General features: G+C 47.5%; 1 protein-coding gene across 1 annotated transcript in view; it reads right to left on the reverse strand.

Moving 5' to 3' along the window:
- The window catches only part of LOC140425141 (uncharacterized), a 420524-nt gene that overhangs the window by 147557 nt on the left and 247816 nt on the right, over positions 1-25151 (reverse strand). The window contains exon 8 of the mRNA XM_072509070.1: positions 5445-5596. Within this exon, the coding sequence (XP_072365171.1) occupies positions 5445-5596 (152 nt within the window). The remainder of the gene's footprint in view (positions 1-5444; positions 5597-25151) is intronic.

Here is a 25151-nt window from a genome sequence, read left to right on the forward strand (position 1 = left end):
TCAACTCTCTCTCTCCCCCTCACACTAACTCTTGCTCTCTCCCCCCCTCGCATTCACTCTATCTGCCCCCTCGCACTCACTCTTTCCCCCCTCGCCGTCCTCTCTCTCCCCACTCATGTTCCCTCTCTCCTGACTCGCGTTCCCTCTCTCTCTCTCTCTCTCCCCATCGCATTCCCTCTCTCTCCCTCTTCCCTTCCCCTCACACTCTCGCTTTCCCTTCCCCTCACACTCACCCTCCATCACTCTCTCTCCCCTTCCCCTCACTTTCCATCTCCTTCCCCTCACACTCCCTATCTCCCCTCACCCTCCCCTTATTCTCCCTCTCCTCATTCTCCATCCCCTCGCAAAATCTCTCTCTCAAATATTCTTCATTTACACCCGCCACCCCTTCATTCACTCCTATTTCCAACCACCCTGACCCTGTCCTTGCAACTTTCTCAAGTTTCTGTCCTGGTTTCATCTGATGGGCTCTGGAAACTCATCTTGTTTGTGAGCCCCACATTGTGCTCCCTCAACCCTTATTCTCATTAACTGCTGACCAGACATCTCCTCTTGCTTAGTCCCATTTTAGCTAATATGATAGAATCATAAAATATAGGAGCAGAATTAGGCAATTTGCCCTGCTCTGCCATTTGCTCATTGCTGATCTCATCCTGGCCTCAACTTCACCGTCCTGCCCGTTCTTCATAACCCTGCAGCCCGTTACCAATTAAAAATATCTCTCACTCCTCCTTAAATTTATTCACTGTCCCAGCATCCACCGCACTCTAGGGTATTAGCGAATTCCACAGATTCACAACCCTTTGGGAGAAGTAGTTTCTCCTCAACTCTGTTTTAAATTTGCTACCTCTTTTAATCAGAACATTGAATGCAGGAGTTGGGACAACTTGCTGGAGTTGTGCAGGACATTAGTAAAGCCACACTTGGAGCGTAGGAGGCTTGGGGGTGAGGTCTATAAAATAATGAGGGGCATAGATAAGGTAGATTAGTCAACATCTTTTCCCAAAGATAGTGGAGTCTAAAACTAGAGGGCATAGGATTAAGGCAAGAAGGGAGAGATACAAAAGGATCCAGAGGGGCATTTCTTTCACACAGAGGGTGGTGAGTGTCTGCAATGAGCTGCCAGAGGCAGTAGTAGAGGTGGGTACAATTTTGTCTTTTAAAAAGCATTTAGACAGTTATATGGGAACTATGGGTATAGAGGGATATGGACCAAATGCGGGCAATTGGGACTAGCTTATTGGTAAAATCTGGGCGGCATGGACATGTTGGGCCGAAGGGCCTGTTTTCATGCTGTAAACCTCTATGACTCTATAACGCAGTCCCAGTCACTCATTCGTCTTCCCCTCATTCTCTCTCCCTCCCCCCTATACTCGCTCTGATGCCAGAGGGGCCTGCTTCTGCTGCCCTTGTGCTCTGCTCCAGCCCACCTTTGCCTCCTCTGGGCCCCACTCTACAGCAGCTGTGCTACCTTGCATCTCTGCTCCCTGGGCACTAGACTCCAGCACCTCTGCTACCTGGGCCCCGCACCCCGGCTTAGGTCACCAGCCCCGCTCCTTCGCTCCCCAGCCCTAAACAGCAGAGCCTATCAGCAGCAAACATGGGAAAGAAACAGCATGTGATTTGAGGAGCCGTTTCATGCAAATTCTTCCATTCAAACTTAGCTGTTGGTCCAACAGAATAAGTTGCAACTTAGTTATTCCCTTGCAAAGGAAGTGCAACCTAAGGCGGCACAGTGGTTAGCACTGCATCAGGGATTCAGGTTAGCTTCCGACCTCGGGTGTGGAGTCTGCACGTTCACCCAGTGTCTGCGTGGGTTTCTTCCAGATGCTCCGGTTTCCTCCCACAGTCCAAAATTGTGCAGGTTAGATGAATTGGCCATGATAAATTGCCCCTCAGTGTCCAACGGTTAGGTTAGGTGGGTTAGGGAGATTGGGCTGCGATTGGGCCTTGGTCGTGCAGTTTTTTTCCTGCATTGCTGGCCGGTCCAGACGGTGTTGCTCGTGGCACTGGCGGCCTCTGCCCCCTGCGCCCAGGCACGGCGAACGGCAGCGGCTGGCAGCCTCCTTCCCGGGCTGTGGTACAAGGTTGCCCGCCTCTCCTCCACCGCATCCAGCAGCATCTCAAGCTCAGTGTCCGTGAACCTTGGAGCTGCTCACCTTGCTGCTATCTTACTGGCAGGGATGGTGCGTGAGGAGCGAAGTGTGTATATGCAGCTGCAACTTGTCAGTCTCTTGTGTGCCAATCGCAAATCCGGCACCGTTTCTCATTGGAATCGATTGTGTACCACTTGGCGCCGATACTAGCCACTCAACGGTCGCTCAATCGGTCCAGATGCGGCGCCAGCTTTGCTGTCGTAGAAGTCCACAAATCCTGTCCCGGTATCAACACTTATTTTCAGGAATGGAGAATTTCGCCGCAGAACTTTAGAAACCTCTTCTAGATTGTATTTGCATGTTTATACGTATTGAGCAATAATAATTTTTTGTGGTTTAATTCTTCAATACAAGTATATCTCAGGGGTTCCTTCAGTATATTTGGGAGATCAAAGAAGTTCCATGGTTGGAAAAGTTTGTGAAAATCTGCTATATATTTATTGCTATTTCATAGTCAAGAACACAGAACAAAGAAAAGTGCAGCACAGGAACAGGATCTTCGGCCCTCCAAGCCTGCCAACCATCTGCACATCTAACTCCTAACTTTCTATACTTCTGGGATCCGTATCCCTTCTTTTCCCATCCTATTCATGTATTTGTCAAGATGCCCCTTAAACATCACTACTGTACCTGCTTCCATCACCTCCTCCGGCAGCGAGTTCCAGGCACCCACTACCCTGTGTAAAAAAACTTGCCTCGTACATCTCCTCTAAACTTTGTCCCTCGCACCATAAACCTATGTCCCCTAGTAATTGACCCCTCTACCCTGGGAAAGAGTGCCTGCCCATCCACTCTATCCATGTCATAATTATGTAGACCTCTATCAGGTCACCCCTCAACCTCCTTCGTTCCAGTGAGAACAAACTAAGTTTATTCAACCGCTCCTCATAGCTAATGCTCTTCATACCAGGCAACATTCTGGTAAATCTCTTCTGCACCCTCTCTAAAGCCTCCACATCCTTCTGGTCGTGTGGCCAGAATTGAACACTATACTCCAAGTGTGGCCTAACTAAGGTTCTATACAGCTGCAACATGACTTGCCAATTCTTATACTCAATGCCCTGGCCAATGAAAGCAAGCATGCCGTATACCTTCTTGACTACCTTCACCACGTCCAGTGACCCGTGGACATGTACACCCAGATCCCTCTGCATGTCAATACTCTTAAGGGGTCTATCATTTACTGTATATTTCCCACCTGTATTAGACCTTCCAAAATGCATTACCTCACATTTGTCCAGATTCAACTCCATCTGCCATCTCTCCACCTAAGTCTCCAACCGATCTATACCCTGCTGTATCCTCTGACAGTCCTCATTGCTATCCGCAATTCCACCAACATTTGTGTCGTCTGCAAACTTTCTAATCAGACCAGTTACATTTTCCTCCAAATCACTTTATACATACTACAAACAGCAAAGGTCCCAGCACTGATCCTTGCGGAACACCACTAGTCACAGCCCTCCATTCATAAAAGCACCCTTCCACTGCTACCCTCATTTGATGTTAGTTGCTGAATCAGCTATCATGTCCAAATTATTTTTTTCTTCTCCTTTAACTATCTATACAACATCCATAATTTACCTGGACTTCTTCGAGTCGATGCCTCATACCTTGCAATTTCATCTGCCACTGATATGCCCAACTGTCAGATTTTATCAAACATTTCTAGATGTAGGCGTCGCTGTCCGGGCCAGCATTTATTGCTCATCCCGGAGGGCATTTAAGAGTCAATCACACTGCTGTGGGTCTGGAGTCACATGTACACAAGATCAGGTAAAGATTTCCTTCCCTAAAGGACATTAGTGAATCAGATGGGTTTTTACGACAATCAACAATGGTTTCATGGTCGTCATGAGACTTTTAATGTCAGATTTTTTATTGAATTCAAATTCCATGTTCTGCCCAGGCAGGATTCTAACCCAGGTCTCCACAGCATTACCTGGGTTTCTGGATTACTAGTCCAGTGACAATACCACTACGCCACTGCCTCTCCCATTTGTTGCATTTCCTGGCTACTATCTCGGACTCATCCAACTACATTTAAATTGGTCTGCAAAGTTATCTGTTTACAGCTTTTTCTGCACCTACGTCAGGGTTTCTCAAACTTTTCCAGAAATCTAATTACCATCAGCATTAACTGCTACTCCTTCAACAAAGTCAAGGTGATTTGCCAAGCAGGGCCCTTCCCTACCTTGTAATAATACAGATAGTGGCCACACCATCCTTTTCCAATGCCTCTCAGTTATCCATCTCAGCCACACTTGCTGCTGTAGGTGTCCAGTCTTGCCTGTTTGATCATAGATAAAGCATTTCGAGAAATGGCTTCTCCTATCACCCTGATGTTATTAACTCCAGGGTGCATCTAGCGTTTAGGCCCTTGGCATCCACCTCTCCCTTATCTACATGGATAACATTATCGACATAGGTAAGTTTCCATTGGCGCATTGATAACAACCACCTCCAACTCTTCTCCAACAATTATCTTGATCGCTTTGCTGCCCCTGTGTTTTCAGATTGACTGTCCGACAAAGTCTTGGATGAGCCATAATTTCCTCTGACTAAACATTGGGAAGACTTAAAGCAAAGTCAACAGCTGCTGCCACAACTCCAAACTTTTGTTACCAATTACATTCCCCTCGGCCACTATCTCAGCCTGAAATCATATAGACTGCTTATTGTCTACTTCACTACCTTAGCCCTTGTGCCATTGGGCCACCTAATCTGTGGCTTTGACATGTCCAAGCTTGACTATTCAAATGATTTTTGGGTTGGCCTATCTTCCACCCTCTGTAAACAACAGCTCATCCAAAGTACTGCTATCCATACCCTATCACACACCAGCCAGTCTGCTTGCCTATCAGTTCTGTTGTTGCTGACCTATAATTCCTGATTTGCACTCCTGGAAATGGTCCACATGCAAAGATTGCAAAGAAAACTGTGCCCTACCATGTCATGAAGCAATTATTCATTCCAATTGGCCATTCAGATTTCAGACCAGATGGGCAATACTGATTTATATTTGTTCTATTGAAACATAATCTTTCTATTTTCTGTTATCCTTTCATCACATCTTTCCACAGCTGTAAATTTGAACAAAACCATTACTTCAGCTCTTGTTGACTCCAGTTAGACAATTTTGCTGAGTACTTTTCTGCTTCATACACTGTCTAATTCCTAACTGTTTAACACATGGACCACCTACTTTTTTACCTATTCGGTGCATGATGGAAAATAGCCAAAGCAGATAAATCTATTGAACATTAACAAAATGCAGCTATTTCCTACCTGATATTAGCTGGTTTCTTTTACTGAAACGAAGATTCAGGGATGGTTTCCAGGACATGGCCCATGGCGCAGTCTTCAATGTGAATGTGCACGATTTAGCATTAAGCAGAGGTAGAAGTGGCGAGACATCTGTTAACCAGTGGCCGATGCGCCTGTAATTATAAATTGTAAAGATCTATGTAACGTTTTGGTACTGAGCAAGCTGGTCTGAGCCGGAGTAATAGTAGAGAAAAAAACAGGCAGAATTCTAACTCTTGTTTACTATTCAGTAATTGCCGCTGGGAGGTTCTTGGGCATGGAAAGGATTATTCTGGATCTTTGTTGCTGATGTCTCTAAGTGATTAAGAAGTCTGACATTCACTGTCTCAGCTCACAGATGTGTGATGAATGTAGAAATCATTATATATTATATTTTATTTTCTGTTGCAGTAATATTATTAAAAATCATGATGGAAAATACATACATGCAGTGAGTCTACTAAAGCTGTAATTAAAGATTTGGAAAATGTGAGGTATTCATTCATTCCAATCATTTATTTGGTTACATATAACAGGCTAATCGCATCATGTTTTAATTGCTGGAGATCTCCTGGAGTCCAGATAATTTATATGGGATTGTATTTAGTCCTAGCTACAGGTCATGTAACTTAGTGAGACAGGTGATGTAATTAATGGGATGAGCCAGGTCTGTCTGTAGTTTTGCAGTCTGTTATAGGATTTTAAGTTGAAAAGCAGTTTTGCCAAATGCTGTTAGGTTGAGCAGAAGTGTACTGGATCTGCTCTTGAAAGGAACTCGATCCAAAGGTTTCTACACAGCTAAGCTAGTAACCTGTTTTATTAACTGTATTTATAAGTCGCATTTGAACTGTATTGGGTTGCTTAATTGGAATTAGTGGCAGGTGTAGACAGTAAGTTCAAGTTTTTCCTTTTGTTTAAGAACAGGTTAACTAAGCTATTTTGTTGATGTTAATGTGGCTAATTCTGTGTTTGAATTAAAGTTTGCTTTAACATAAAAGATGTCCATTGATCAGAATCATCACTCCTGGGGTTGAGTATCCTTTCCTCACCGTTTTATAAATAGAAACATTGTTTGGAGTTTCATATCTTAACAAAAGTTGGGATCTGGTCCTGTTTCCTAATAGATGAAGAATAACTGATTGGGCAAGTTAACAAAAAACAGCTGACATCAGTGAACTCTCAAGCCGCAATATATTGTCTTCAGGATTGGGAAAAACTGGCAGGGCAAAAAAAAAACAACATTTTAGTTACAAAAAAATCCATATCCCCTTCAGCAATGGAGAATATTAAGCCCATCAAAGTTTCCAAGCTCAAATATCAACTAACAGAAATTAAATGCTTTGGAAACTCCTCAATAGAAAGTGATAACTTAAAAGCTCAGCTTCCCAAACATAATATATTCAAGTAAATGTTTGTAAAAGTATGACATCATATAATGCCAAAAGAGAAATGTGGGCCGCAATGTAGCACAGTGGTTAGCACTATGGCTTCACAGTGCCAGGGTCTCGGGTTCGATTCCCGGCTTGGGTCACTGTCGTTCTCCCCGTGTCTGTGTGGGTTTCCTCTGGGTGCTCCGGTTTCCTCCCACAAGTCCCAAAAGACGAGCTGTTAGGTAATTTGGACATTCTGAATTCTCCCTCTGTGGGCCCGAACAGGCACCGGAATGTGGTGACTAGGGGCTGTTCACAGTAACTTCACTGCAATGTTAATGAAAACCTACAATAAAGATTATTATAAAAAAATGTTTACCCATCAGATAATTCTAATTCCAACATCTTTCAGTCTATGCTTTTTAGTTAAATTCCTTTTTATATTAATTGATGATGCAATTAATAGTTGCCGCCATCTGTGATTCTTAAAACTATTTCACCAATTTTAAATTTCATGTTTAACTCACAACTTAGTTGAAATATTTAAAAATTTACGATTAATACCACTGAACAATCAAATAGTTTTGAAGTATCATAGTAATGTGCGTTAAAGGAAATAAAAATGCACAATAGAAAGCAGGGTGTTGTACTATTTTATGTAAATTGTTTAATATTTTACTTGTGTAAATTCCTTGCAGCTTTTTGATAACAAGAGTGTTGATTTGGATGCCTACAAAGTGGGATCAAAGAACTCTTTAAAGCAATGATGGGCAACCTAAGCTAACGAGTAGATTGCATGAGTGGTCCTCCTTCATCTCAATGGGCTACAAGATTGAAATCGGGCTTGTTCATTAATCATGACCCCATGAATAAGATTAAATACATTTAATACATGCTGAATATTTCATAACGAGTTACAGAAAATGTTTATTCATTTATATATCAATAGAACTATCAACAACTTCAAATGGTAAAAACAAAGGAAATATTTACACTTTGAAAGCTGAGGGAGTGCATGGTTCTCATAGTCAATATTGTGTGCAATCAACATGCACCTCACTTCACTTGCCCTTGCTATACATGCATATCACTTCAGTCATACCAGTAGGAAAAAAACTACGTGGATGGAAATCAGCGGAATGTGGCAACCCTGTGCGCAACGGTGAACAAAATGATTTGTGGACCGCACCAAAACCCAGATGGGCTGCAGGTAGCCCTGGGCCTTTGAAGGAAAAATTATCATTTTTTTGAAACAGATATTTTATTTACAGTGTTTTTCTGCAATGTTTCTCAGCTCCTCTTCTCCTTGCTGGGATATAGATCCACAGGATTGGTGACCCTACAGTGCCTCACCAAAAGCTGAAGGCTTGCAAAGCTGAGGTATGTAACAATTTCACTTCTACAATTTGGCAGTATCACACTCAAAGCACATTATGTGCTGTTTCCACCTCCTCGCACTGCTACAGAAATCCAAATGTTCCCTCAATTCTATCTCAAATACATATTCTTAACTGACTTTGTTGATCCTTTTTTTCTGTGCATGAGGATATCCAAATAAAGACAAGTTATGGACAACTTTGTAGAGTAGATTTTGCTCCATTATGACACTCTTGTCTGATATATCAGTGCATTGTATCACCACAACAAATGAGAATGGTTGAACATAGGTTCGAACATGTAATGTAGTTGTAATTTGAGCATTAAAACAGAGCAGGTGCAAGAGTCCAAGAAAGATATAGATGCATAGGTGCAGGGCATTTGTATAATTACATCCCTTCCAGCAATTGACCAGAAAAGTCTAAAAATATTTGCCTATCCTGGCAGCTGAAGAAGCAGTCCAATTTGGGAGAGGCAGAAAGGGAGAATGTAATTTGAAAAGTTGTCTCAAAAATAGGAACAACTGTGGACTGTTTGTTATAAGGGCTGTAATTCCATGGAGAGTGTGATCATTGAATCACAGAATCTCTACAGTGCAGAAAAAAGCCATTCGGCCCATCGTATCTGCAATGACCCTCTGAAAGAGCCCCCTACAGAGGCCCACTTTCCCACCCTATCCACCCAAATTGCACATCCCTGGACACCAAGGGGCAATTTAAAATATAAGTTGCTATAAAATGAAAATAGTGTTTAGTCGATAGTGCTTATAGTAATTATTTACAGTAAAACTTTGAACAAGTTGATAATCCATCCAGCAAGTTTCTACCGCATTGGTCGTGCAAAACAGACATGACTTAGACCTTTAACCCAAACAGTGCCATCATCCAGGAGGTGCCAATGCTTCGATCTAGGATGCCTCTATTTAGTTTTGTATTTGTCCTACTGGTGAAAGAGATGGTGTATTATTAGAAGGGCACACTGAGTACACTTTGCCTGCAGAAACATGCCTTTGTATTGACTTTTTCCATGCCATTTTTCCCGATGGTTGTGCTCCAGACATCTAAGTCATGGCCAAATCTGGCATTAAGGTCCCCCAGAAGAATGAGCGTTTCTCTATTTGGACTATTTTATGAACATGGTGCTCATTTAAAATTGATACGTATTGAAAAAGATTCATTGGGCTGAATGCTGTGAATGTTGCTAAGCAAGTTGATGAGCCGATGGAATAACAACTGAATAATTATCAAATTATGAGTCAGGCTGGCTTCAGAGATTTTCCCAAGAGAGATTTACAATAAGTGTTATTCTACAAAATATAAATATGAAACTGATCATATTATCAGAATACTTCATTTATTATTTTTTCTCACGAAGGAAAGATCTCTTTCCCATCTCGATGTTAAAGGGTAAATTTTATGATTTCACACTCCAAACATAAAGTTAATCAAATGAATTCCTGATATATGCTCTCATTAAGCAAACCTCACTGAAGCTAGAGTGGATATGAGATGACGCAGGTTATCCATTTTGTTATGCAATGTCTCTTCCATTATGTCTTTTTACAAGCTAAATATTGAATAATTGATAGAAGTAACGGTGGAAAAGGAATTCATTCTCTCACCATCGAGACAATATTCCAGTATGTCTTTCTCAGATCCAGAGTGGCTGACCTTAGAGCTTCCCACATCGAACTCCACCTGCTACAGTTTTGCCCAATTGCTTAGGCTGGCTAAGTATTTTTGTAACTTTCATCTTCCACCTACACAACTTCTGTTGCCACCCAAATTAGTGTAATCTGCAATCCTGGATATACAACTCTTTATTCATTCACCCAGGATATTAATACACATGGTGAACAGCTGAGGCTCCAGTACAGAACACTGGGGAATACCACTTGTCACAAAACACCAATCGAAGAGGTTTCCAGATATCCCAACTCTCTGACTGTCCAACAATAACCAACTCACTGACAAGGATGCCTTCAATTCCAATCCGATTTTCACAAATATTACCTTCTGAAGAACCTTGGGGTGGATTCTCCATCCATCGATGCTGGAATCACGAATCGTGATCAGGCGGAGAATCAGGCTTCAGCCGAAACTTGAGGTCAGCGTCCAACAGAGCACTGTGATCTGGTGCCTCAATGGAGGTATGAACGCATTCCACGCCCCACACCGGCGTGGGCATGAAAAACGTACAGTAGCACTTGTTAACATATCATTAATGGGCCCGACCCAGTAGTCTCCGGCCTCCCCCGATGCTCCGCCTCTGCCAGGCTAAGTTATACTATCACGGTTCATTTGTGGTACTTAAAAACGGGGACCGGGCGCTGTGGCTACTGAGGGAGAGGGAGGTAAGAAAAGGTTCCAAAAGCACAACAGTGGACTGACAGTTGTGCCACTGGCTGGGGGTGTCTGCCAGGGCTGGGGGTGTGACTAGGAGACGGGCCGTGAGTTCAAGGTATTCCCCTGGGACTGGGGTGTCCGGGCACGGTCCACCATTGCCACGGCCTGCAAGGCGGTCATCGGGCCGCAAAGGGAGCGCTGCTGTGGATAGTACCAGCCACCGGTACCACAGCCGGCAGGGATGGTTGACGGGGTTAGAGGTGCCCCAGCGCCAGGCATGGTCGGGATCAGGGGCGCAGTCTGGAAGGCAGGGGGTGGGTTTGGGAGTGGAAGGGAGGAGGAGGACATGCGGGGACAGGAGCTGCACTGCAGGCCAGGGCCACTGTTTAGCCCACTGGACCTGGATGTGTGCATAGGGCACCTGGCCATGGTGTATGCTATGGGTGTTGGCATGTGGTGCAAGGTGGGCTGCGCGCATAGGGTTCAATCGGCCACTAGGTGGGGGAGGGGGTGCAAGTGTGTGTGTGTGGGGGGGATGTGGGACGGTCAGTGGTGCCATGGAGCTGGTGACTTACCCTGGCCACCCTGAAGAGGTCATGCAGATTCCTTCTGCACTGCTGTCCGGCTCTCACGGTGGGGTCCACGGTGCTCACAGCCTCTGCAACCTCCGCCCAGGCCTTCATCTCAAAGCCACCTCATCTCCAGGCCCAGATCTCAAAATGGCACCTAAGCGTGGCGACTCTCTGCGAGCTCTCTCCAACAGATCCTCTTCCTACTCCTTATAACCGTACTAACCTTTTAAAACTTAGTTCTAACACTAACACTGTCTCTAACCTTTCTCTTTTATGACTCCTATGTCAGACTCCTATTCATTGACTACAGCTCCTCCTTTAACACCATAATCCCACAAACCCATATCAAAACTCCAAAACCTAGGTCTTGGCTCCTCCCTCTGCAACTGGATCCTCATCTTCCTGACCCATTGACCACAATCAGTAAGGATAAACAACAACACCTCTTCATAATAGTTCTAAATACTGTGGCCCGCAAGGCTGCGTACTTAGCCCACTATACTTCCGAGACACACACAACTGTGTGGAAAAATCTGCTCCAACTCCGTCTGCAAGTTTGCTGATGACACGACCATAGTGTGTCGGATCTCAGAACAACGATGAATCAGAGTACAGGAGGGAGTTGGAGAACCTAGTGGAGTGGTGCAACGACAACAATCTCTCCCCCAATGACAGCAAAACTAAGGAGCTGGTCATTGACTTCAGAAAGCAAAGTATCGTACCCACCCCTGTCAGCATCATTGGGGCCGAGGTGGATGGTTGACAGCTTCAAATTCCTAGGTGTGCACATCACCAACAACCTGTCCTAGTCGACCCACGGCGACACTATGACCAAGAAAGCACAACAGTGCCTATACTTGGGCAGCACGGTGGCGTAGTGAGTAGCACTGCTGCCTCACGCCGCTGAGGTCCCAGGTTCGATCCCAGCTCTGGGTCACTGTCTGTGTGGAGTTTGCACATTCTCCCCGTGTTTGCGTGGGTTTCACCCCCACAACCCACAGATGTGCAGGGTAGGTGGATTGGCCACGGTAAATTGCCCCTTAATTGGAAAAATGAATTGGGTAATCTAAATTTATATATTTTTTAAAGTGCGTATACTTCCTCAGGAAACTAAGGAAATTCGGCATGTCCACATTGACTCTTTATCACTTTTTACAGTTGCACCTTAGAAAGCATCCTATCGAGCATGGGGAGAAGGCCAGTAGAATGCTTGCGCAACAACTAAGGAAGAGGGAAGCGGCTAGGGAAATAGGGAGGGTAGTGGATGGGGAAGGTAATCTAGTGGGTGCCCTGGCAGGGCTGAACAGGTCTTTAGGGACTTTTATAGGAAGCTGTACACTTCGGAACCACCCGAGGGGAGATGAGGCGATTCCTGGACTGACTGACCTTCCCAAGAGTGGGGAGGGGATTGGTGGACGGACTGGGGGCCCTGGTCAGGATCGAAGAGGTGTTGTGGGGCCTGAAGGTCATGCAGTCGGGTAAAGCCCTGGGGCCGGACGGGTATCCGGTGGAGTTTTCCAAAATATTTGCCGGGATAGTGGGGCCGGTGCTGGTCAGGGTCTTTAACGAGGCAAGAGACAGAGGGAGTTTACCCCCGACGATGTCGCAGGCCACCATCTCGCTTATTCTGAAATGGGATAAGGACCCGGAGGCCTGTTGGTCATACAGGCCGATCTCTTTGATCAACGTAGACGCCAAGTTACTGGCCAAGATTTTGGTGACCAGAATTGAGGACTGTGTACCGGATGTAATTGGGGAGGACCAAACCGGGTTTGTAAAGGGGAGGCAGCTGGTGGCCAACATAAGAAGGCTGCTCAACGTGATTCTGATGCCCCTGGAGAGTAGGGAGGTAGAGATAGTGGGAGCCATGGATGCTGAAAAGGCTTTTGACCGGGTCGAGTGGGATTATCTGTGGGAGGTACTAGGGTACTAGGGCGGTTGGGGTTCGGGGGGGGGGGTTCACTGACCGGGTTAGGCTATTGTATCAGGCCCCAAAGGCAAGTGTAAGGACGAACAGGACAACATCGGACTACTTTAGACTGCACCGTGGGACAAGACAGGTCTGCCCTCTCTCCCCACTGCTGTTTGCGCTGGCCATAGAGCCCCTGGCAATTGCACTGAGAGCATCTAGGAGCTCGAAAGGGCTGGTCCGGCGCCGGGGGGGGGGGGGGGGGGGGGGGGGGGGTGAAGTGGGTGATGCTTGAAAGGAACAGAGGAGATTAGGTGGATTGGCCATAATAAATTGCCCTTAGTGTCCATAATTGCCCTTAGTGTTGGGTGAAGGTGTTGACCTTGGGTAGGGTGCTCTTTCCAAGAGCCGGTGCAGACTCGATGGGCCGAATAGCCTCCTTCTGCACTGTAAATTCTATGATAATCTATGATAATCCATGAGAAGGGGGGCTGGCATTGCCGAACTTCAGCAACTATTACTGGGCGGCCAACATAGTGATGATAAGGAAATGGATGGTGGGTGCGGGGTCGGTTTGGGAGCAGATGGAGGCTGCTTCGTGCAGGGGCACTAGCTTAGCAGCCCTGGTCACGGCGCTTCTGCTGCTTCCGCTGGCACGGTACATCACCAGCCCGATAGTGGTGACGGCTCTTCGGATCTGGGGCCAGTGGAGGAGGCATGTAGGGGAGGTAAGAGCATGGTGTGGACCCCAATCTGCAATTTGCCCCGTAGAACATGGACGGAGGGTATCGACTGTATTCACATATTGTATGCAGACTGGTGCCGTCCTTCCCACGTCTCCCGCCGAAGGGGAGGCAGGACAGGGTAGTTTCTAGGGGAGAGTTGGGAGAAGGTAGAGTCTCAGATGTCTACAAGGAACGAATGGGAGCTGTGGATATGCAGACCGAGGACCTGAAGCTTAAGTGGGAAGAGGAGCTCGGGGGGGGGGGGAGATGGAGTACGGTGTCTGGGCAGATGCCCTGAGCAGAGTAAACACGACCGCAACATGCGCCAGGCTCAGCCTGATCCAGTTTAAGGTCGTTCACCGGGCCCACATGACGGTGGCCCGAATGAGCAAATTCTTCGGGCTGGAGGACAAGTGTGCTAGATGCATCGGAGGGCCGGCTAACCATGTACACATGTTCTGGTCATGCCCTAAGCTCAGGGGGTATTGGCAGGGATTCGCAGATGTCATGTCCCGGGTGTTGAAAACTGGGGTGGTAATGAGCCCTGAGGTGGCAATCTTTGGAGTTTCGGAGGACCCGGGAGTCCAGGAAGAGAGAGAGGCCGACGTTCTGGCCTTTGCTTCCCTGGTAGCCCGGCGACGAATACTGTTAGCTTGGAGGGACTCAAAGCCCCCGAGGGCTGAGGTGTGGCTATCGGACAAGGCGAGCTTTCTTGGCCTAGAGGAAGTCAAGTTCGCCTTGAGAGGTTCGCTATTAGGGTTCGCCCCCCCCACCCCATGCACCTTCTGTACTTAGTACTAAACTCCATATGCTTCACCCGATGTCTATGTATTTACATTGTGTATCTATCGTGCATCCTACGTTTTTCATGTATGGAACAATCTGTCTAGACTGTACACAGAACAATACTTTTCACTATACCTCGTTACACGTGACAATAAGCGGAAATCCAATCCTGGTTAACGTCGGCAGGTGGCAGCCTCCTTCCTACTCAGGGGAACATGGGGCTGGATTCTCCAATCTCCGACTCCAAAATCGCGTTCGGCGACGGAGCGGAGAATCCCTGATGACGCCCAAATCGGGGGCAGCGCCACTTTCACGATGCTCCGTCCCCTGAAAGCAGCGTATTCTAGAAGTACACTGCACGCCTCATCCATGGCCTCCCCCGTCGTGAACTCAGTGTGGCGGCTGCGGATTCAGTCCAGCGCCGCCAGTCGGGGGAGGGGCGATCAGCGGGCGGGGGAGGGGCTTCAATCAGGGCTGGGGGCACAGTGGGGGGGGGCAGTCCGGGCACGCGAGCGGCCGAACGGGGTGACTATTTTTGCGGTCCGTGTCCGCGGGCTGCGTCCGACATGAAGCGCGGCGCGGCGCTGCAGGCCGCTGCTGTGCACATGCGCGGCCACGGACCCGGAAATTCTGCAAGCCGTGTTGGCAGCTAGAAATGACCACCGATTCCCTACTAGCCCCCCCCGGAGCAGGGAATCGTTGGTCGCTTTGCGCCTGTTTTCCTGGCGTAAAACACTACCAATTTCATGCCGGCGTGGGGATATAGTCTCCCAAATGGAGAATCCAGCCCTTGGTGTCCCGCCTCTCCTCCACCGCATCCAACAATATGTCCAGCTCTGTGTCCGTGAATCTCAGCGCCACTCTCCAGGGGGCATCTTCTCGACTGGAATGAGAGTGTGTTGGGAGTGGAATTCTTAGATGCAGCTGCAGCTTGTGAGGCTCTGGAGTGCCGTTCTTGACCCCAGCGAATCACACGCCAGTGTGCATTGGAATTGCACTAGTTCCATGTGGCGGGAGTGTTGACCTATTTGCATGTCCTGAATGGCTCCAGCAGTCACACCCGCATCAGGACCGTGGAAGACTTGTCATTCAGCCCCACCGTCAGCATTCAAATCTCTCAAATGGAGAATCCTGCACCTTATCTATCACCTTCTGGAAGTCCATACCAAAACGGCGCAAATCAGTCGGGCATCGCGCCGCCCCAAAGGTGCGGAATCCTCCGCATCTTGGGGGGCCGTCTTTCTGGACGTGTGGGAGGAAACCCACGAGAGGGCTTAAGTGGGTAGGTGCAGACTCGATGGGCCGAATGGCCTCCTTCTGCACTGTATGTTCTCTGTTCTATGTTATATCTGCCAGATGATGGCACGCCTGACACCATGGGGGAATTGGGGTGGCCGTCAAGGTGATGGTCGCCCTGAACGTCTACGCCTTGGGTCCTTTCAGGCATCGAGTGGGACCTGTCTGGGATCTCACAGACCTTGGTGCGCAGGAGCATCCGCGCCGTCACAGAGGCCCTATATGCCCAGGCGGCTCAATACATCCATTTCAGTGTGGACCGAATCCACCAGGATGCCCGGGCAGCGGGGTTCGCTACCATCGTTGAGATGCCTCGGGTCCTGTGGGTGATCGACAGGATGCAGGTACCCCTACGAGCACATGCGGATAACTGCCCACTGTACACAAACTGAAAGGGGTTCCACTCGATGAACGTGCAGCTGATACGTGACCATCAGATGCGCATCATCAACTCTGTGCCCAGTACCCGGGCAGTGTGCACGACGCCTTCATCCTCGCACATTCGACGATTCCTGACATATTGAAGATGCGCTCCTGGCTGGGGGCTTGGTTCCTGGGTGGCTGGGGTTATCCACACCTATACAGTGGCCACAGACTGACGTGGAGACCTACTACAATGAAGCCCATGCCACGACCAGGAGCGTGATCGAGCAGTGCATCGGCCTCCTGAAGATGCGGTTCAGGTGCCTAGACCGCTCTGGAGGGGCCCTCCAGTATGATGCTGAGAGGATTGCCCGCATTGTGATGGTCTGTTGCGTCCTCCACAACATCGCATAGCAGAGGGGCAATGTATTAGATGAGGAACGCCAGGCCTTGTCCGACAAGGAGGATGTGGGGGAAGGTGAGGATGGACAGGACATGGAGCCCAGACAGGCACGGGAGGCCGCAAAACGTACGCACCAGTGCCAACCCGCACGGGATGCTCTCATAGCCTCCAGGTTCACTGACTAGGGATGGGGGGGGGACTGACCAGGGGCACGGACACAGCATCACAACCCCACATTCCCTCCGTGATACATACCTGCCACAGGGCGGGGGCCCTGGGTTGGCACTAACATCAGGTCTGGTCCATGGGATAGAGTGTCATGTGAGAGTACCTTTAAGAAATGGGTGTTTATAAATGGGTGTGTATATAAATATCTGTAGTGAGAGTACCATTAAAAAATGGGTGTTTACTACTGCAGTGATGTCAGAGAGTGGGTGGAGCTGGGCTATCTGTCAGCTTTTTACTTTCGTTTTTGAGCAGGCTGCAGGGTGTGTTTTAGTTTCGTTTTCAGTGTGGGAGCTGAAGCCAGACAGAGCAGCTGTACTGTTGATCTCTCTGCCATCAAAAGAGTATCTCTTGATCATTTGGTTAGTTCAGAATTATAAATGTTTTCAGTAGTGACTTTAACCTGATGTGCTTCTGATAAAGGTTTTGTATTTAAGTTGTATGGATGTTAAAAAGGAAAGATTAAAGGTTTACTTAGTGTTGTAGTCTTTGGGGGTTGTATTTGAATTGATGGTTGCTAAGATGTTCACTGTATGTTTTAAAAAGGTTAACTTGAGTTCATAGAATAAACATTGTTTTGCTTGACAAAATACTTTTCCATTTCTGCTGTACCACACCTGTAGAGTGGGCCGTGTGCTCCCCATACCACAATCTATTAAACATTGTAGGTCAGGTGAACTCCATGATACACTTTGGGGTTCTCTAAACCCTGTCCCATAACAAGAGGATGATGACAACCCACTTTGCGATGAGCTCTGGTGCTCCACATCATTTGACAATGTCTGACCCGTGCCCATGGTAGCACTTTGCACCATCTGCCTGGGTAACCCCTGCATGTGAGCTGGCCATTCCATCACACCATCCCATGGGATCCCTGGGGTGGCGGTGAGGATCATGCGGGAGGATCATGGGGGGCCACCCACAGGTCTGCCCACCCCCCCACCGCCTAAATGTCCTCCCATTCCCCCCCCCCCCCTTCCAGCCCAGAGCAGCTCACCCCTCACACCCATGAGACAGAGCATGGAGCCAGGTTGTAACGGTGGCAACAGGTACTTTCATAGAATTTACAGTGCAGAAGGAGGCCATTCGGCCCATCGAGTCTACACCAGCCCTTGAAAGAGCATCCTACTTAACTGATACCCTATCCCCATAACCCAGTAATCTCGCCTAACCCTTGGACACTCAGGGGCAATTTAGCATGGCCAATCCACCTAACCTGCATATCTTTGGACTGTGGGAGGAAACCGGAGCACCCAGAGGAAACCCACGCAGACACGGGGAGAACGTGCAGACTCCGCCAAGACAGTCACCCAAGCCAGGAATCGAACCTGGGTCCCTGGCGCTGTGAAGTAACACTGCTAACCGCCGTGCTACCATGCTGCCCATTAGGTGTTTAATGTGAACGAATATATCCAGGTTTAAGCACTAGCCTCTATAACTAAATTGTGCCCTGCACCCATGCCAACTTAAGTGCCATCAAGCTTCCTGGCCTTACGGGCCTCAACGCTATATCTAGGTGGATCCCCAGACGATACAGCAGGAGTGGAGGCGGCCTGCTATGATTCCTGGCCTGCGACTTTGGTCCCCGTTGGCGGGCGTCTTCTGGGCGACCGGGCCTGGCTGCTGCTTGGGTGATCCAGGTGACGTGGTGCCACCCCGTTCTGCCCGCTACCCACCAGATGCACCTGGGACAGGAGGGGGGTGGGGTTGGGGATCTGAAGTGCTGCTGTGTCCTGGCACCTCCTCTGCGGGAGTCACCAGCACCAGCCCCATCACCTCCTCCTCCCTCAGGGTGCCCGAAGGCCCCTGGGCTACTCCATGGGATGGGGGTGCGAGGGGAGCTATCCCGAGGCTCCCCCGCCAGCTGGCTCTGCCAGTCTGAGAGGCCCACCCTGATCTCGACCAGGGTCCGCACGCTCGCGGCCATGGAGCACAGGAAGGGGACTATCTCCGCCTGGGACTGCCCCACATAACGCGGCGACTGTGCCACCACCTTCTGGATCTGTGCCACATCAGCCAGTGACAGCGCCACCTCCCTCTGTGTCTGCGCCACGTCGGCCAGTGCCTGGGCAATGCCACTGACGTTTCCAGCCATGGCCTGCTCTGACTGGACCACGCTCAACAGTGCCGCTGGGATTTCCAGGTGGCTTTGGGACATGGTCGCCTGTGGGACAGCAACCATGTCCTGGGCCTTGACCAGTGCCTGCACCGAATGCCCCAGGCCTCGGACATGCTAATACATAGCCAAAACCACCATCCTCCAATGCCTCCACTGCAGACACCACCCGTGCAGTGTTGGCATAGATGGCACGCATTGTCAGCATCACCTCCTAACGTTGCACATGGTTGGATTCCTCCAACTGTGCCTGCAGGTGCTGGATGCTCGCCTACACCCCTCATGTAGTCCCTAGCTCTCGGACTGCATCTGCACTATGAATGGGACTGTTTGTTACAGAAGCCCGAGACCCGTCTGGACGGTAGCTAGTCCCTGGGATCGGACTGTCCTCCAACCGTCTGCCCCCTCGGGTGCTCCTACCTCTGCCTGCTAAATCAGGTCAACTGTGTGGTGAGCATCAGAGTGTGTCCCAGGAACATGCCCAACCGAGGTGAGTGTCTCTGGAATGGCGGAGGGTATTGGAGACAGCTGTGACGGGAAATCACTGTCAGGCCCCGACCCGAGCTCCGGGGTCGGCTGAGTCTCGGGCGGAGGGCTGGTGTCCAAGCTGCTCTCATCACTGCTCGGCTCACTGGGGGACTCCGGCTGTGGCACTGGCTGGGGGCGGGGATGCCTGATGGGCCCGCCCCATCTCCAGCAGGGCAAGACACATGATGAGAACCCGGCTGGGAGGGGAGAGAGTGGTGGTGTTGGCATGAAGGTGGTGTGGGGGGAAAGGCTGGTGGGCTCAGTGGCCAGGGCACCCGGACATGGCGGCCGGTATGGGTACCGGCATGTGGTGCAGGGTGGGGGTTTGTTATCCCTCCCGGTGTGAGTGGGGAGTGAAGTGTGCATATGCTGCTGCAGCCTGTCAGCCTTTGAGTGTGAATCGCGAAACCGGCGAATCCAGCACCGTTTCTCATTAGAACCGATTGTGTTCCACGTGGCGCTGGTGCCAGCCCCTTAACAATAGCCTAATCGGTCCAGGTGCGGTGGCAGATTTTCTGTCGTGAAAATCCATGAATCCTGACCCGGCGTCAACACTTAGTCTCAGAAACGGAGAATCCCACCCCTTATTTTTAAACTGTGTTCTAGATCTAATCTCTCACACAAAGGAAAACATTGCACCCACATTGTCATAGAATCATAAAATTTACAGTGCAGAAGGAGGCCATTCAGCTATCGAGTTAGCACGGCCCTTGGAAAGAGCATCCTACTCAAGCCCATGTCTCCACCCTATCCCAGTAACCCCATTTAAACTTTTTGGACACAAAGGGCAATTTAGCATGGCCAATCCACATAACCCGCACATCTTTGGACTGTGGGAGGAAACCAGAGCACCCGGAGGAAACCCATGCGGACATGGGGAGAAGGGGAAGACTCCGCACAGACAGTGACCCAAGCCAGGAATCGAACTTGGGACCCTGGAGCCGTGATACAACTGTGCTAACCACTGTGCTACTGCACTTCCCAGGAAAGAAACAAAGTTTCTTTCAAAGTTTCAACAAAGAAACAAAGGTTGATTGCCTTCAAGTAAGAAACAAAGTGAAAGGCATAGAGAAAGCAAACTTAACTACCGTTTCAGGTCCTTATATTCCTCATGCACCATACAAACCTGTTTAGAGTTGATTGATTCTGGTTGACTGCATGTATTTCCCATAACTTCCTTAGGAAAAGCTCCTGTGACAGCTGTTCTCATGTTGGCTCGGAGCTGCATGTTAGCCTTGTTGTTTTGTCCCTTTTAATAATCTAAAAATAACTTCCTCTCAGACACCCCAAACATAAAACAAATAATACTGACTCAAGAGGGTCTGATGAGATTGTAGGGACAAGTAGTGGACATGTAAGTGATGCTGTAGTTTGTACAATGTCAAACCAGATCACATTACTTTAATCAACATTCAGGTTCTTCCATACACCATAGGAACCACAACAAAGCAGTATACATTGAGGGTAACTTCAACTTATGCTGTCAAGACAGATTGCCGAGCACATTTGTCATGTGAGGGTACCTTTAAGACATGTATGTTTAAGCAATGTACCTTTAAGAAAACAGTGATGTCAGCGAGTGGGTGGAGCTGAGGTCAGATCAGCCATTTTGCAGTTTAGTTTTGCAGTTTTGAAAAGAGCTTGGCAGTGTCTGTGTTTGCAGGGAGCAGTGATCTCTGCCATAAAAGACCATCTCTGGATCATTTGGGTGATTTAAACTCATAATAGTAAAACCTTTAACCTGATGTGATTTTGTTTAAAGGTGTTAAGTCCCTTGGAAGATTGAAGGAACATTTTAAGGAATTATTTACTGTTGCAATATTTTCTGAGTTATCTTTGAAGTAAGGGGTGTTAAGAGATCCAATGTTTATTTAAGATGTTAAGTTGAGTTCATGGAATAAACAGTGTTTTGTGCTTAAAAACCCACGTGTCCATAATTGTAATCCCACACCTAGGGAAAAAGCCGTGTGCTAGAAAAAGCAACAAATACATTAAAGGGAGAGGTTGGTTAAACTCCATGATACATTTTGGGGTTCTGAAAATGCCTCGCCCATTACAATTGGGGGCTCGTCCGGGATAAAAGTCTATCTATTGGATTGGCTTTTGTGAACTTAAAGGCAGTGAAGGCTTGTTGCTTTTCTGGTGTGGTATTTTAGTTTAAGCGGGGAGAGTGTTGTGAACAATGGCTCTTTCAGAGGCTCAGAAGGTTTTGGGGGTGGTGAATGTTACACGTAGTACCTTACGGACAGAAACAAAAAGCAGACTGTTAGATTTGGCAATAACATTGCAGTTAACATTACCTGACAAAATGCGAAAAGATGAGGTAATTATGGCGGTGGTTAAGCATTTAAAGTTGCCTGAGAAAGAGTTTGACTCATTGGAAATGGCAAAAATTCAGTTGCAAATTAAACAAATGGAACATGAGAAAGAATTAAAGCGGCTGGCGTACGAGAGTGAGAGAGAGGAAAAAGAAAGAGAAAGAGAGAGAGAGGAAAAAGAAAGAGAAAGAGAAAGAGAGAGAGAGGAGAAAGAGAGAGAGAGGAAAAAGAAAAGGAGAGAAAAGAAAGGAGAAAAGAAAGAATAGCCCTAGCAGAACAAAAAGAAAAAGAAAGGGAGATACAGATCAGGGAAAAAGATAAAGAGAGGGAGTTTGAACTTCAGAAAATGGCCATGAAACATGACAATCAGTTAAAATTGGCAGGCGTAAAGTGAAACGTACAGATGGATGAGGATAATGAGACAGAGCGTCATAGTCGAAGGCGTGGTGAGGATCTATTTAAATATGTCCAAGCATTGCCAAGGTTTGACGAGAAGTAAGTGGAAGCCTTTTTCATTACATTTGAGAAGGTAGCTAAACAAATGAAATGGCCAGAGGACATGCGGGTGTTACTGATTCAAACAAAGCTTGTAGGTAGAGCTAGTGAAGTGTTTGCATCACTACCGGAGGAGATATCTGGAACGTATGAGGAGATGAAGAAATCCATCTTAAGTGCATATGAGCTAGTGCCTGAAGCTTACAGACAAAGGTTTAGAAATTTAAGGAAAGAATTTGGTCAAACATACATGGAGTTTGAAAGGCTCAAACAGAGTAATTTTGATAGGTGGATAAAGGCTTTGAAAATAGACCAAACGTATGAAGCTCTCAGAGAAATAATACTTTTGGAGGAGTTTAAAAATTCAATTCCTGATGAGTCAGAACTTGCGTGGAAGAACAGAGGGTTAAAAATGCAAGATTTGCAGCGGAAATGGCAGATGATTATGAATTAGTTCATAAATCAAAGATTGGTTTCCGACATCAGTTTCAGCTGGTGAGGGATAGAAACTGGGGACAGGAGAAATACTCAAGTGGTAAAGGTAAAGGTGATCTGATGGGAGACAATAAAGAGAGTGTACCTCAGATTAAAAAAGAAATCCAGGAGGGTGGAAAAGAAATGAAAAGTTTCAAATGTTTTCACTGTAATAAACTAGGCCATGTAAAGTCACAGTGTTGGTGGTTGAAGAAAAGCACTGGGAAGGCTGATGTGGTAAAACAGGATAAGACAGTGGGGCTTGTTAGAGTGGCAAAGGAAAGCCCAAGGGAAGCAAAGGAGGTGCAAACGATTGTACAGCCTGTTCAAGAAGTAATTGTTAAGAAGGTGCCAGATGTCTTCAAATCTTGTGTGGGTAAAGTTTACTCATGTGTATCAGGAGGAGCAGGTAAAGACGTCACAATTTTAAGAGATACAGGGGCTAGTCAATCTTTAACGGTAAGAGCTGAGGAATTATGTAGTTTGGGAAGAATGTTGCCAGAAAAGGTGGTGATATGTGGAATTCAGGGTGAGAGGAGTAGCGTTCCATTATATAAGGTAAGGTTGGAAAGTCCAGTGAAGAGTGGTGAAGTGGTAGTAGGAGTAATAGATAAACTATCTTGTCCAGGAATACAGTTTATCTTGGGTAATGATATAGCTGGATCGCAGGTGGGAGTGAAGCCTACTGTGGTTGATAAGCCATTGGAAAATCAGTCAACTTAAGTGTTGAAGGACGAATATCCTGGGATTTTTCCGGATTGTGTCATAACAAGGTCGGAAAGTCACAGGTTAAGACAAGAGGAGAAATCAAAGAGTGAAGATAAAGTTGAAGTGCAATTATCAGAAACGATTTTTGATCAGATGGTTGAAGAACAGGTGGAGGATGAGGCGGATATTTTTAGTTCAGGAAAATTGGCGGAGTTACAACAGAAAGATGTAGAAATAAAACGGATATATCGGAAAGCATATACGGAAGAGAAATATGAGAATATACCAGAGTGTTATTACCGTAAAAATGATGTCTTGATGAGAAAATGGGAGACCTGTACATATGCAGGCGGATGAAAAGTGGGCAGAAGTTCATCAAGTAGTATTGCCGGTAGGGTATAGAAAGGAGGTGTTGCGAGTTGCACATGAGGTACCAGTGGGAGGTCATTTGGGAATAAGGAAAACTCGAGCTAAAATCCAGAAACATTTTTATTGGCCTGGACTACATAAAGATGGCGTTAAATTCTGTCAATCATGTTAAGTGATAGGGAAACCTCAAGCAGTGATAAAACCAGAGCCCTTAATACCCATTCCAGCATTTGAGGAACCTTTTACAAGGGTCCAAATCGATTGTGTAGGACCGCTTCCAAAAACAAAAAGTGGGAATCAATATCTTTTGACTGTAATGGATGTGTCTACTGGGTTTCCAGAGGCCATTCCAGTACGTAATATTACAGCTAAAAGGATTGTGGAGGAATTACTTAAATTCTTTACTAGATATGGATTCCCCATAGAAATTCAATCGGATCAAGGAACAAATTTTACTTCAAAGTTATTCAAAGAAGTTATGGATAGCTTAGGAATAAAACAATTGCGACTTCCGGGTGCGGCTATGCAGAGGTAGGTCGCATATTCGGTACCTCCCGCTTGGACGGACTTTTGGGCTCTTTTACAGGGCCCCCACGGCATTTGTTTGACATTTCCCGGTGTGGCAAGAAGACTGCAGCATACCCCTGACAGTGTCCCCCAGAAATGTTATGTCTTTTGGCTGCCAGACCCGGCAGAAACAGTACAGGATTTGGCTTTGGCTGCAGGTTTAGACAAGGGCCTCTTCCAGCATGCAGGCGGGGAAGGGCAAGCTTAATGCTGCAATCTGACTTGACTCTATCAAAGGTGAATTCGAGCAGCAGAGGGAACAACTGTGAAAGGATCTACCAGGGCCATTGAAGAAGCAGGGACGAGGCTTCCGGTGGAGGCCATGGAGGAGTAGGTCGCGCATTCGGCAGCTCCCGTCTGGAACTGACTCTCAGACCTTTTTCAGGAGTTTCCATAGACTTTTTAAACGGACCAGAAGTGCAACGGCCAAAGGAGCGGCACTGGAGCAACGGGAGAAGCGAGCGAAAGAAAACAAAATGGCGGCGGCCAGGGACAAAGGGGAGCTGCAGGAGTTCATCAAGCGCTGCTTCGAGGAGCAGCGCGAGGAGATGCGCAAGGAGAAGTTGGCGCCTATGCTTTCGGCAATTGAAGGACTCGGGATCACCCAGAAGGCCCACGAAGCTAAGATCCAGGAGGTACAGAAAAGAGTCAGTCAGAACGAGGACGAGCTCGTGGGCCTGGCAGTGAGAGTGGAGCAGAACGAGGCGCGACACAAGAGGTGGGCGGGAAGACTCGAAGGCCTG

The sequence above is a fragment of the Scyliorhinus torazame genome, chromosome 6 (assembly GCF_047496885.1).
Source record: "Scyliorhinus torazame isolate Kashiwa2021f chromosome 6, sScyTor2.1, whole genome shotgun sequence".
Lineage (NCBI taxonomy): Eukaryota > Metazoa > Chordata > Chondrichthyes > Carcharhiniformes > Scyliorhinidae > Scyliorhinus > Scyliorhinus torazame.